The sequence below is a fragment of the Ictidomys tridecemlineatus genome, chromosome 2, assembly GCF_052094955.1.
Source record: "Ictidomys tridecemlineatus isolate mIctTri1 chromosome 2, mIctTri1.hap1, whole genome shotgun sequence".
Taxonomy (NCBI): domain Eukaryota; kingdom Metazoa; phylum Chordata; class Mammalia; order Rodentia; family Sciuridae; genus Ictidomys; species Ictidomys tridecemlineatus.
Genome location: NC_135478.1, coordinates 70792781 through 70806958, shown reverse-complemented (window position 1 = coordinate 70806958; position 14178 = coordinate 70792781). Strand labels below are relative to the sequence as shown.

The 14178-nt window shown below is 49.2% G+C and overlaps 1 protein-coding gene across 8 annotated transcripts in view; it reads right to left on the bottom strand.

Annotated features, from left to right (window-relative positions):
• Txnrd2 (thioredoxin reductase 2) overlaps window positions 1–14178 on the bottom strand; it is a 69868-nt gene that overhangs the window by 10389 nt on the left and 45301 nt on the right. For 5 of the 8 annotated variants that reach the window (XM_005334547.5, XM_013362489.4, XM_078038753.1 and 2 more), the window contains 7 exons: window positions 13432–13568; window positions 9937–10032; window positions 9493–9585; window positions 7482–7553; window positions 7181–7278; window positions 3497–3703; window positions 2107–2377 (listed from right to left, as the gene is read on the bottom strand). In XM_005334547.5, the coding sequence (XP_005334604.2) occupies window positions 3580–3703; window positions 7181–7278; window positions 7482–7553; window positions 9493–9585; window positions 9937–10032; window positions 13432–13568 (620 nt within the window). In that variant the 3' untranslated portion in view covers window positions 2107–2377; window positions 3497–3579. Of the gene's footprint in view, window positions 1–2106; window positions 2378–3496; window positions 3704–7180; window positions 7279–7481; window positions 7554–9492; window positions 9586–9936; window positions 10033–13431; window positions 13569–14178 lie in introns of those variants that run through there. The other 3 variants (XM_021732714.3, XM_078038755.1, XM_078038756.1) reach the window with 3 other exon arrangements.

The window sequence follows — 14178 nt, the reverse complement described above, 5'->3', positions numbered from 1 at the left end:
CCCACCCCCATCACCCGCTCTTCTCCCTCCCCTATCCTTGCGCAACCTGGAGCCACAAGTAGAAGTGTACAAGACATCCCCAGGGTAATTGCAGGTTACATGGAACAATCTGAGGAATTAAAATCATATTTTCATTGCACCATAAAAACATGCAAAGGCAGCAAGGAGACAGCCCTGGGGCCAGGTGGAGAGCACCTGGCCTGTGGCACTCTGGCCCCTCCTTGTGTTTTCCTGGGTGGAAGGGAAGGGCAATCTCTGAGCAGGGGCTGGCCATGCCATGATCTTGGAGCTAGAGCAGTAGGGACACCCAGGATAGAAGCCATCCCTGCATAGCATATCTGGCCTGCTTCTGACCCTGGCCCCACCTTGATGCAGGCACAGGAGCTCAGGGTGAGAGGCCCATTGGAGCTGTCATGTGTACACATTCATGTTGGGGTTTTCCTCTTATGGTCCTGATCCATAGCTGACTGTGTGCAGTTTTTGGGCTCATGCCTCACTAGAGCAATAGCATGCCTCCAAGGTCCCCTGAACCTGTTTCAGGGCAATGAGCCCTATGGCCAAGCCAGTGTATACTGCACCAGCATCCAGCCCTGAAGGTTGCCCTGGTGATTGTGGTCCCTAAGATCTTTGTGGAAGATTTTCTCCTGCAACACTCAACTGTGAGATGGACCAGTCCCCTGCTCACCATTTCCCAGGAGTGCATAAGGCCCTGTGCAAAGGGAGTCAATGGACTTAAGACCATCTGGGATATGAGTTATAGACATTTTGATCCCTCCTAGGGGTTGGCACATGCCAGATGAACAGCACAATGAGAGGAGAAATTGTAGGAGCAGATATGCTGATGCAAGATCTGTTTCTGGGGAAAAGGTGTGCAATAAGACCACCTGGAGGGACTATGGGGGACATGGATGTGTGTGGGCATTCTGGCTGCCAGTGACAGGTACTCCTGGCTGACTGGGTGGGCAAGGAGGCAAAAGGCCCTCACCCCAGGGAGCTGCCTGGTATATGCTGAGGACCCCACATAGGCTGAATCTTTTCTGTCATCACAGAGAGTATCAACTGCAAGTTTCTTGTCTGCCCCAAAATAGAGGGTGCTGCTGGGGCAGAATAATGTCTGCCCTACCTGTTTGACCCCCAGAGGGGCCTCCCACAGACCCCCCACAGGCCCCAGGTGTTAGCTGACCTCTTTGCCTCTGAGGCAGACAAAAAGCTCAGGCTAGAGGATTCTTCCCTGCAGGATCTGCTGCAGGGGTGTGCCACCAGCCGTGCGTTAAATGGGACACGGCTGATCTGGCTCTGCACTTGTCAGGAGGACCCAGCCCAGCCCAGCACTTGGCATCTTAATTGGGCGTCTGAGAGCTCCCGCACACGCTTCACACCGTGAGCCAGGCTCCCGTAGGCCCATTAAGGTACAAACACATTCCTTTGTTCACTGACAAGCAGGGTCCCATCCAGGGCTCCCAGGCCGGCAGACTAAGTGATGTTTTCTTAAGGAAGACATGAGATTAGCTGCCACTAAAGCCTTAGCACAATGCCGGGCCCTGCCCAGCGCTGTCAGCACTGTCTCTCTGCAATGTGACAGACAGGCGCTCCCTCAACCCATCAAGCCTCAATGTGCAGGATTAGCCAGAGTGCAGCCAACAAGCTGACTTGGAGGCCATGATGGAAATGTAATGAGGTGGCTGATGTTTAGGGACAGAAGTCTCAAACACCCCTGCCAACTCATACACTCCTGTCACTTGCCCCAACCCCTGCCCAGTATCTGCTTTGGGCTGTCCTCCTTGCTTTGAGGTACATAGAAAACTAAGGGGAACCTGTGCAGAGGGTCCCCAGAGAGATCCCTGAGAGATCAGATAGCCAGGAGGCACAGGGGGAACTGTGTTCTTCCTGGAGGCTAGAAGGATCAGCGTCTGCCCTTCTCACCCACTGGCTACTGGGAACTTATATGCTCTGAACTCTGGATGGCCCCAGTTGATTGTGGGCTTCCCTTGCCAGCAGGTCCTAGAAAGTACTCTCATTTGATGAAGGGAGCTAGTGGGCTGGCCAGGCCCTACCTTACCTGAGCAGTCCTGCATATATATCAGGGATATCATAGGCAAAATACACTTTAGGAAAACATCCTCTTTATTTACAATCCAGAAATGCCAGGGGGCTCGGACATGGGCAGCCCACAGAGTGGGTTTCTGCCCAGGCCGTCATCATTTGGCATTTAGGGGTCTGGGTTGGGCAGTGGCGCTAGCCCAGGTAGAAGAGGAGAAAGGGGCTGACTACCCCTGGAGCCATCCCTGCAGGGCACACCAGCCATCTGTGCAGATACACGCTGCTCCCATGCAAACAGAAGAGGAAAAGAGACTCATCCAATTCTCGCCTTCGAGTCCTGCCAACGACAGGTAGGAGTCAGCACAAGTCAACCCTCACATTTGTTTGGACACATCTCCCACAGCTTCCCATGGGACCCTCAAAGGGTAGACTGGAGAGATGCTCCTTTCTCCCTACCCCAGTGCTATAAAAATATTTTGAAATGATAAAATTTTTGTAGCAGGCTCTTAACAAAACAGCTCTCTGAGGTATAATATTCTGATAAGGGTTTCCTCAAGATGCTTTGTTTGTCTGTATCAAAGGCATCCCTGGTTCTGGTAGGTTGTGGTGGAGCTAGATGTCAAAATGTCCAGGCAAGGCCCCTAGTCAGGACCTGCTGCCCACTGGACCCCTCAGCAGCTGATTAGACAATGAAGTCTGCCAAGAGTATCTCAAGGGGGAGCTTACTGTTCTGCCTACCAACTCTGCCTCTGCTCTGGAGGAAGAGGGGATCTAAAAAAAGGATTAGGAGGAGTCAACAGTCATAGGAGACACCCAGGGAGGGCTGGACTGTGTAGGCTCCAGGGTTTAACCCTGCTGGGGCTTGAAGAGTGTTATGTCAGACTGACAGGGGACAAAGCCCTGGCCATATGCATGCTTTCCTAGAGGCTAGGAACTCACTAATTTTTTTCCTCTACGGAAGAAAACTGCAATGAACACTGCAATACTCCTGAGACTTCTGGCCATCCGTTTGGCCAGCCCAGCTTTGCAAAGCTGTAACAGAACCAGATGTGCAGGACGGCAGCTGGCTATGTATGAGGCAGCATCTCCACCTTCTGGGCAAGAAGGAAAAGAGCTGGTGCTGGCACTCTGAAAAGACAGGAGCGGGTGGCCAGCTTCTTGCCAGCAGCCCACAAGGACCAGCAACTTGAGGTTGCCCAGGGGATACTATAGGTGTGAGCTTGTCCTTTCAAAACCTGAACATGGGGAACATTTAATGGCCAGGAAGGGCTCTCTGGGTATCTTTCAGAGAGTAAGGATACTTGTGGCCTCCCCTCCAATCCATGCTTCTAGGCTACCAGGGCTTAACACAGGGAGCAGAGCACACTTGTTTTAGGTGGCATAGTAGGTGCAACCTTGCACCTACCTGATGGCTCCCACAACTCTGAACCACGTGTTTATCCTCAAACCTGCATACCTGGATCTGGGCTTTTTAGAAGCCTTGGCAGTGGGGAGCAGCATGTCGTGTACCCTTGGCCTTGCAGGGATGATGGCTTAACCTCAGCAGCCAGTCACAGTAGGGTCCAGGCCTGAGCGCTTGGAGATACGTAGCTTGACCACCTCCTCAGAACAGGTGGGGTGGATGCCCACTGTCCTCATCACCTGTGCATAGGAGGCCCCGCATCTGCATGCAAAGATTAGCAGAGATATGCAAGGAACCTGTCAGCACAGGGAGTCATATCTATGCCACTCTGACCCTAGGAAGGCTTTAGAAGTACCCCTGCCTTCTCCAGCCAGTGCCAGAACACCTGCCTGTGTCTATATTGTACCTGACCACCCAGAAAATGTCCAGTTCCCTCAGTGGCCAAGTAGCAACCCCTTCTGGCCCACCTCCCATCCAACCTCTCCTTGGCTTGTTATAGCCTGGCCTCCTGCTGCTGTAGTCCCACCAGGCATAGTCCCATCTGGTCTTTCCCTAGGACCTGCTCCCTCACTCTGTCAAGATATAGTTCAAGGGCTGGGATTGTGGCTCAGTGGTACAGCACTTGCCTAGCATGCATGAGGCACTGGGTTTGATTCTTAGCACCACATAAAAGTATTGTGTCCATTCACAACTAAAAATATATTAAAAAAAAAAGATATGGTTCAAATTACCAATCAAAGTAAGCTCAAGCCCACTTCTTTTTTTGGTGGTACTAGAAACTGAACCCAGAGTCTTGCATATGCTAGGCAAGTGCTCTAACCATTTAGCTACACTTTTTATTACTGCAGACTGCACCTGCCTGGCCTCCTGCTCAGCCCAGTTCTGCTCAGACTTCTCACATGCAGCGGCATAATGCCAGTGCTCTGAGCACCTGCTGCCCAAGGCAGGGAGCTGGCTGCTCTGTGGGTGGCTGTGCCCTGAGCCCCAGCATCCTGCCTGCATAGAGTGATTATACAATGGAGCATGGGGGAGGGGTCTGGTCTAGCTCTGCAACTAGCCCTATAAGAAACAGCCTTTGCTTCCTCTGGAACTTCTGAGACCTGGCTCTCATCCAGGATCCCAAGCCCACCTTCCAAAATTCTACAGATTAAGAGCTAAGGTGGGTATTCAAGGCATCTACTCATGTCCCTTGCATTACTTCACACACTCAATGTACACTGTTCATCTACTTGGGAAAACAGTATTATGGATGCCTCATAGGGCACAGATAGCTTCCGTTGTTTGTCATTAGACAAGGTTGCAATAGGCAGCTCTCCTTAAGATGCACTTATGTGTTGGAATATCTCATGGGTAAATTCCTAACTCAAACAATAGGTGTGTGCATTACAGACAAGAAGTCAGTAGTAGGAAGGTCCACTCCATTTTTGAAATATCAGTCTTTAAGCTCTACTAGCTTGCTTCAGAGCATCAGTGTTTCCATCATGCAGACACTGGAAAATGATCATTACGGGACAGTATTAAGCCCTTTATGCTTTATCAACCAAGATGGTTCAATAGAATTTGAATTACATTTTAATATTTCAAACTTTACATTTCTGGGTACAGTGGCCTTCTATTGTTTATTATTATTTTATTTCCTGTGAATTACCTATTTATTTTCTGTATTTTTTCTTTTTGGGTTATTTGCTCCAAAATTATTATTGATTTATTAACAGCTCTTTGCATATTAAGAAAATCAGCTCTGCTGGGCATGGTGGGGCACTCCTGTAATCGCAGCAGCTTGGGAACAAATAGACATTAGGAACTGGACATTTTCTGGGAAGGAGATGGTCAGGTACAACATAGACACATACATAGACACATACATAGACACTTAGACCCTGGAATCCCCAAACACATGGCATGATGGGGTTGGGATGTAACTCAGCAGTAGAGTGCTTGCTTAGTACGCCTGAGCAATATAGCAAGGACTTTAGCAACTCAGTGAGACCCTGTCTCAAAATAAAAAATAAAAAGGGGTGGGGATGTGGCTTAGTGGTTAAATGCTCCTTGGTTAAATTCCCTGTATCAAAGAAAGAAAGGAAAATCAACTCTCTGAAGTTGCATTATAAAAAGAGGCTGCCAAAATTTAAAGGACTTTTCCAGAAATTATTCCAGAAACCAAGTGATGGTATCGGCATCAGCATTTGCATTCTAGAGCATGTGAATGGCAAAAGCCTTGTGGATGGACCAGATTGTAAGTGTAACTAAGAGCTAGTCTAAAGGGTAAGAGGTTTGGGTATAGGGAAGGTCAGTGAGAAGGCTGGGGCAGGAAAGCAGGGCCAATATGTTGAAAGGTTCCTTGGGCAAGGTGGAGGATCTGGGCCAGATGCTCTGGGCCCTGTCAGCCCCAGAAGTCTCTCAGGCTAGAGCTAGTACTATGGACGGCCCCAGCCTACCATCTCTTGCACAGTGTCAGTGAACTGGGTTCCAAGGGTCATTCTTCTTGCACCCCACAGGCTCTAGGAGAACTCTTAGCAGAAGCTACATGAGGCTCATGGGTTCTTTCCAAAAGGACTGGACTTCCAAATGATAACTCTGCCACAGATGGCCCTGAAACTTAGGGAACACAGACACATGTTCCAAGGATATGAGCCCACTCCAGACCTAAACCTCCCTATTAGTTATTCTGTTATGCCCTGGGAGAACCTGATCCCTACAACTCAAGCCATTGCTCCAGCATATGGGCTAGATGGGCTATGGTGGAGTCTAATGCTCTCAGCCCTGTGAAGGCCTAGATAGCCCACTGGGGAGGGTGGGGGTTCCCCAGAGCATCTGGCCCAGACCCTCCATCTTGTCCATGGAACCTTTCAACATATTGGCTCTGCTCTCCTGCCCCAGCCCTCATTGTCTTCCCTATACCCAGACCTCTTACCCTTAAGGCTGGCTTTTAGTTATACTCATGCCCCAGCATACTTTGGACCCCATCTGTCCACATACCCTTCTCTTTGTGTTAAATTGTTCTTGTGCCTCTGACCTCTGCTTCATGCACAAACAGCTCCACCCTGTCCAGCCCTTTTGCCTAAGAGATCCAGCAGAGAGGTGATCATGCTTTAGCCTCCAACTGCTACAGACAACCTACCCGACCCAGAGCCATTGCATGGCTTCCTTAGACTTTGGAATCCCCAAAACACATGGCATGACGGGGTTGGGATGTAACTCAGCAGTAGAGTGCTTGCTTAGTACATGTAATACCCTGTGTTTAATCCCTAGCACTGAAAAACAAAAACAAAACAAAAATATAACACAGCTTTAGTCCAGGACACAGACAAAAGCCCAAGCCACAGAAAACACAAAACCACTCCATTGTGGCTCTTTCCTGGCTCACTTGAAACTAGGACCTTGCTCTCAACTGCCTGAGGGCTCAGCTGAGTAAGTGAAGACCAATTCTGCTTGTTCTGACTGTGTAGAAAAGGCCTAAACAGTGACCCAGGGCCACAATGATCCCCAGGCAGCCAGCCACAGCAGACATGTAGCATGGCTCTGCCTGAACAGTGTTTGGCTAGAGAAGAAAGCTGCCTCTCTTCCCACTGAACCTGCCATGTCTGAGGGGAACCTAAAGAATCTGTGTTGGAAACATGCGCAAGGCCACATGAAAGCAACATGAAACCCAGCAGGCTTTCCACTGTAGTGCTGCCAACACTAGGAGGGACACCCAGTCTGCGCAACGCATAACGGCCGAAATTCCTCCCGACTTACTTGATCCCCAGAGCAAATCCTTGAGTAACTTCACCAGCGTTGGGGCCGAGGAAGTGCAGGCCCAGCACCAGCTGTGGGGGCTTCTTCAGGCACACCATCTGAAAAACACAGTATCTCAGTGGCAGCCAGGCCAAAGGAGGGACCCAATTATGTCCCACCTCTGGGGACACTAGTGACCCTCAGACATTCCAACTGTTTTGCTAGAGGGGCACCACAAATCTCACCCACCTCTGTTGCCAGCTCTTTCCCTCCTTTCCTCCAACCCCCTGCACACCTCAGGCTGGACCCAAAAGACACTCACCTTTATGTAACACTGGGATGCATCTCGTTCAGCCACTGTGAACTCAAGTGGTTTATAATATGCGTGATAAACCTGGGTGACAAGATACCAGTTCCTGGAATTAGCAGTCACAGCCAAACCAGTCCTATGGGTATTTTTTGGATCCAACAGGAAGGGTGCAAGGAGTAGATGTGTTCTCAGGGACCCAGAATTATTCACTTGGCTCAAAACTGTGATGTGGGGTGAGAACATAGCCTAGCTGGCTGCAGAGTGTGTTCACCTCTCCCATGCACAAGAAGCCAGTACCTGCAGCCAAGCAACCTGCAGGATAGACCCTCTCCTGCTCAGGCCCTAAACCCCTGTAACTATATGCAGCAGGACACTATAGATTGCTCAGGTACTGCTCACCATGATGTGTCATGAGCTTGGGCCAGGGCATTGGTGAACTCCCTTGGGAGAAAATGTTGGGTAGACAAAGGTCCCCCATGACAATGTAAACTGGACAAGGTAACTGCAGCAGTGGCCAGTGTGGGGGTTGCCCAGCCTGCCCACATAAGCAGGATTGGGCTGATGGGCCTCTGTTGGGCATTCTGTCCTTGGTTTGGCCTTGACTTCAATGAGGAGGAGGGGCCTGACAGGGTGGCCAAGGGCTAGGGCAGGCTACGGTCACACTGGAGCTGTCGAACAGAGGCTTTCAGCACCCATGAAGGGCCGACAGCACATTTGGGGCTGCAGCGAGTAAAAAATGAGCAGGGCCCTCACATGTGCTGCACAGCCATTATTAATTAATAGAGCTTCAGAGAATATTGTTCTAAGTAAGACAGAACTGAAAAGAAAACAAACAAAGAGTATTTGGCCATTCAACATTGTGAAACATAAAATAACATTATAAAATGCCATGAACACATGTCCCAGTGTACTTATGATGAATCAAACAAAAATAGCAAATAAAGTGCTGCAGGGAAGGCTGGCCTGTCAGATGCTTCCTAGTGATGGAGGGGCCTGAGGTGCAGGGGAAGGGCCAGGCTCTGGAGTCCAGTGACTCATTCCTGAATGGCACAGACTTCCCTGTCCAGGCCACATGGGGTCTGGTTTCCCCTACCGCCTGCAAGCTGCTGTAGCAGGAAGATGAAACCACATGGAAGGCTTTCAGCTTCCACAGCCTGGCAAGTTTCAAAGCCTCCAACTTCCCTTCGGAGCACCTAGACATATTCTGTGACCACCTTGGGGGCCATAGCCCACCTGCCAGGGCAGACTCCAAAAAGTAATCTTTCCCTATAAAAGCTCGTTTCTTTGGGATGAATGCTTGAGTCTGGGCCACGGAGGCCTGCAAGGACTTAAAGAGTCTGGGAAGAGGACTGGAAGCTTGGATTGGGGCAAAAATGGGATCATGCCTGCTAGAGCTGCTGGGGGAATGCCCAGGGTTACAGGTAGGAGGGGATGGGGCAGCCTTAGGTAAGAGGACAGAGTAAAGGGGAACAGAGGTCAGAGGACACCCCAGAGGAGCTATTCCAGGTTGAGAGAGACCATGCCCCTGTGAGATGGTGAGAACCACAGAGGCACATGGGCCCTCAGGTCTTCTGTGACAAGTACTCTTCATGCTGGAATGGGGCTGATACTTTGATGCCCTGAGACTCTAGCAGGGAGCTGCTGGTACCAAGGTGAGGACCCCTGATATGTTGTAGCACAGCTGGGCATGAAAGCTAGAGGCTGCTGGACCACTCAGCTTCAGAATGAGGCATCTTGGGGCCCTTTAGTAGTCACATGCCATGCAGTAGCAGATGGCCACTGAGACCACAGAAGCTGAGGCTCAGCCCACACCAAAGCTGACAGAGGCCTCTGCTTTCCTTCATTTCTAGAGCTGCCTTCCAATGCTTCTGTCCTGTGTGTTCCTTCCATAGCCATTGTTCTGGATCCCCATATCCTGCCCTGCCAAGCCACAGCTCACAGGAAGCAGGGACATAAACACCCCTGTTCACAGGACTTCCATCCAGGGAGGGACCATCTGTGGTGGTGAGAGCCACACATGTACCTCAATATGCTCTTGTCCATGGCGAGCCACAGCCTCCTCTTCTGACAACCCCACACAGCCATATTCCAATGGAGTGAAGACAGTAGTGGGAACCTAAAAAGCAGGTCTGGAGTCAGGTATGCCTCTAGACCCCACAAATTGAAAGTCTCCACTGTGTAATTCAAATAGAAGTGATCACAGGCCAGGACCCTAGCCATAGTGGCTGGCAGGCTGCAAGCACAGCAAGTGGATCCATTCACAGTTCCTGGGCTGCACTCTTGGACTAAACCATAAACATGTGCTCATATATGTGTACAAAACATTCACATACACATACTACTTGCATATGCACATATGTACCATGAAAATGCAAGCATACAGGAGCACACACATACCCAACCCACTCCAGAAGATCCAGCCTTAGCCTTTTCCAGGCTGAACTTGGGTTTCTTTAAGAGAACTCACATTGTTATAATCCATCAGGTCTGAGGATTGTCCAAAGAGCCGCTGGGCCAGAAGCTTCCCTGCCATGATAGCTGTGGGTGTCAGCTCAGGCCGCCCCTGATGGAAGAAATTAAAGGTTATATCAGTACCACATTAGAGAGTGCACCACCCATCACCTTCCTCATGGGCAGCTCCCTGATGAAACTCCACAGAATGGCAGTGAATTGAGAGCTTTCTCCACTGGAGGTTGATTCTCCCATGGTGAGAAGGTGCAGGAATGCCAAGACCCTCATTGGTTTGCTTATTCTCTTAATGGCTTCCTTACATCTTCCTCTGGGGAGAAACCTGTGCTTATGACCCTCTTTCCAGGAAGAGAAAATGAACTGCTAATGGGCTCAGTCAGGTCACTTTCACTCACTCAAGTCTTCTCTCTAAATCCCTTATTCATGTTAATGAACCCAAAGGTTTGTCCCCATGACAAACCTCAAAAGAGATCCTTGCTCCATTCCCATTAACTGAGATTTCAGCTAAAATGAGCCTCAAGTAGCCCATATGCTCCTGATACACACCTTGAAGTGCATGTCACAGCCCATGACAAATCTCAAATCAAAGTATCATACTGTAAGAGACCCCTCCAACCCAGGGTGTACTCCCTGCCTTGGGTTTTCCTGCATATGTAGACCTGAGATCTGCTAGCAGTCACTTCTGCAGCAGGAAATGCAGATGTTGTTTGGCATTCCAGAAATGAATAGAGATCTGCAGAGATAAACTCAGGAAAGCAGCCTATGCATTCCACCAGGCCTGACTAACTGCGGAAATATCCACACACACAGCACACAATATCTCATTAAACAATATCCCCCTGCCCCCAATCCTCAGAGCTCTTCCCAGCTCTGGTCTAACACTGGGTGTTAACTCTTTGAACTGCTCAAAATGACCTTTGAAGCTACAAAGAATGCTTTTGTATTTGTCATGTATTTCTGGCAATATAGTTTGAAGTGTTATCATTTCTATCACATTGTTATAGGCCTTGGAGACTGGGAACTGTGTTAGTGCAGATGAAGAAACTTCAACTGGTAGGTGCAAAGGAGGTATCATAGGATGCACAGAGATGCACACAGTGTTATGCTGGTAAGAAAACAGGTGTTGTCTTAGGGTACAGCACTCACAGGATTCAACAGAAGCCTGCACACAGATCACCACATCCAAATTGTCTACAGGCAGAGAGGCCTAGCAACTGCATTGCCCAGCTAAGTGGGCTGGAGCCAGTTGACAAAAGAAGCCATTACTTTGATGGGTTGTGTACAATCCAGCAGGGAAGGGGACAGACTCTGATAGCAAGCCCCACCAGAGCTGTCTCATAATCCTTTTCAATACGGGGAGCCTTAGAACATCTACCTGGCAGGGTGTGTGGGTTGCATCTGGCAGCAGTGGGTACCCAGTGTCCTCCAGTGCCCTACACATGGTTTCTTGAACTTGAGTCATAGGGGCTTGAGTGCTTGAGTAGCAGCAACTTGGCTCATATCTATGTATTAGCAATGGCTGGTAGGTGGTGCCTCTTGCACACTGCGGGGCACGAAGGACTCTATTGCCCCAGCAGAAAGGATTAGTGTGGGTCCCAGTATTTGGCAGGAATGACTCATACCACATAAGCACGCTGGACCCCAGGAACAAGGGAAAGCCTCACCTTGTACAGCCCTCTGCTCTGATCTGTTTCTACATGTATGCCAACCTTTTCCCTGGTGTGAGTCTTAGCAGAGTCCAACATGGAGGAATAGTCCTTCAGTATTGATGATAATGCCCACCTGTGCCCACTTAGCTCTGGGATATCCCACCCAGGGACTTGCTAGCCTTAGATACTGGCTCCCATTCCCTCCAAGCTCCGCATTGCTGGCATTTCCCAAAGTGGGTCCTAGGGTGATCCAGGGCAGGGTGGTGCCTGTACTCTCCTGAGAGCACTAGTATCCCCACCAAGCCTGCACAGGGGTGGATACTCACTGGGCCTCCTCTCTTAACTCCTTCTAGGTCTCTCCTGATCCCTAGTACTAAGCATCTCTTGATGTCTGAAATAATTCACTTACTATCATCTATAATCTCTTCCAAGATGCACTTCCATGTGGGTATAACATTTATTCCTGCAGTGTCCCCAGTACCCAGAAAAATGCCTGGTATGCAGTGGGCACTCAAGTGAATGTCCATCTGAGTGAATGTAAATTAATATATTTGGGTGGGTTGAATAGAGACTTCCCAAAATTCATGACTGCCTGCATCCTCAGAATGTGTTCTTATTTGGAAATAGGGTCTTTGCAGATATAATTAGGGTTGCAGTGGATTGGGATAGGCCATAAATCTGATGGGAGACATTTATAAGAGACAAATAAGGGCTTAAAAACACATGGAGGAGATGGGTACATACTGAAGTGATGTGGAAAGGATGCAAGGAACTCACAAGGCCATTAGAAACAGGGGGAGACAAAAAAAAAAAAAAACCTCCTCTAGAAGGTCCTGAAGAGTGCAGCCTGGCCTACACCTTCATTTCAGACTTCTGGACCCCAGAATGTGAGAGATGAATATCTGTTGTTTTAAGCTACTGAATTTGTGGTGATGTGTTTATAGCAGCCCCAGGACATGAACACACACATAGATGACATTAGCATATCTCACTGCAAAGAGGTGACAGGCCTCATTCCTAGGGAGCACCTCTCAGCTTGTTTGACTAGGGACGTCCTGAGGCACCTTCCCCCAAATGTATTAGAAACATGCAGGTCAGGCCAACTGTTCCTGAGGATGTGGGGAAACAGTGTCCCATGACTGATTTCTTTCAAGAAACCATGCAGGTTTCTTGCTGGGTGCCCATAAAAGAGAGGGTGACTAGATGCCTCCCAAGCTAGGAGTAGGGTCTAGGGACTTCAACCAGGGACTCACTAGGGAGGTGTTACAGTCCTTGCTTTCCAGGGGAGAAAGTAAGACAGGGAAGTGACTGCAGCTACAGACCCAGTGGATGGAGGCAGACTCCAAAGCTTTTGTGTCTTCCTTGGACTGAACCTCCTACCAGGAAAGATCAAACTGGCCCCCATTTACAGTAACAGTAAGAAGCAGACACCCTGCTCCCATGTGATACCCTAGATAGGGAGCAAATTGAACCTGCCTGCAGATCACAGGAAAAAATAAGGCAAGGTGGGCAGGACCAGGAAGGGCTGAACTAGGCCTGCCCTTCTACCCCTGTGGGAACAGGATGGCCCTAGGGCCTCCAACAATGTTATTTGTGAGATGTGGCTAGTTGAGCTTACAGCCATTTTTTTAAGTTATCCAACACAGGTGGGGGGGGGAAGCTTTCAAAAGAGCTGAATCTAATGCCCAGTTCTTCCCAGAACACACCCTACCAACCCCTGAGGTTTGGTCCAGTGCCTCTGTAATTGAAGAAATGTCTCTTTCCCATGTGACAGCAGCCACAGGAACACAGACAGCTGGGGGGTTCCTGGTCACAGGAGATGAACAGAGGGGCACAGGTCATACCTCAGCAACATCTCCAATGGCATAGATGTGGGGGACAGAGGTGACATCCTGAGCATCAACAATGATCTTTTGATTCTCAGGGTTTATATTCACTCCAACTTCCTTCAGATTCAGATTTCTGGTTTCTGGAATTCGACCTAAAGGAAAGACAGAGAAGGTTGAAAGATTTTCTTTAGAAGCTCTAACCTAGATTCCTTTTATTTAAAACATTTCTTGGAGCTGGACATGGTTGTAGTGTACCTGAAGTTCCAGCTACTCAGGAGACAGAGGCAGGGGGATCACCTGAGCCAGGAGTTTGAGGTTAGCCTGGGCAACACAGTGAAACCCTGTCTCAAACAAACATACAAACAAATAAAAAACTAGAAGAAGGAGGAGGAGGAGGAGGTGAAGGAGATGGAGGAGAAAGAGGAAGAGGAGATAGAGGAGATGGAGGAGAAGGAGATGGGGAGGGGAGAGTGGAGGAGGAACAAGAAAAAAAAATTAAAACATTTCTCAGAATGATCTTAGAAATGGTCAATGTGAAGTACAGATGGTCTCAAAAGGCTCCCGGCTTCTGTAGACAAGCAGCTTCACCATGGAAGAGGGGCAGGGGTGTCTGTTATGAACCTTTATCAAATGACACAACTAGTACATTGCTGCATACTGAAGAGAGAAGCCTTCTCAGTGGCTGCATTCTGGCATGTGGGAAAAGAGCAGATGCTTACAAATGCAAATGCTGCCCAATATCAGGGTGCTAGAAATAAGACT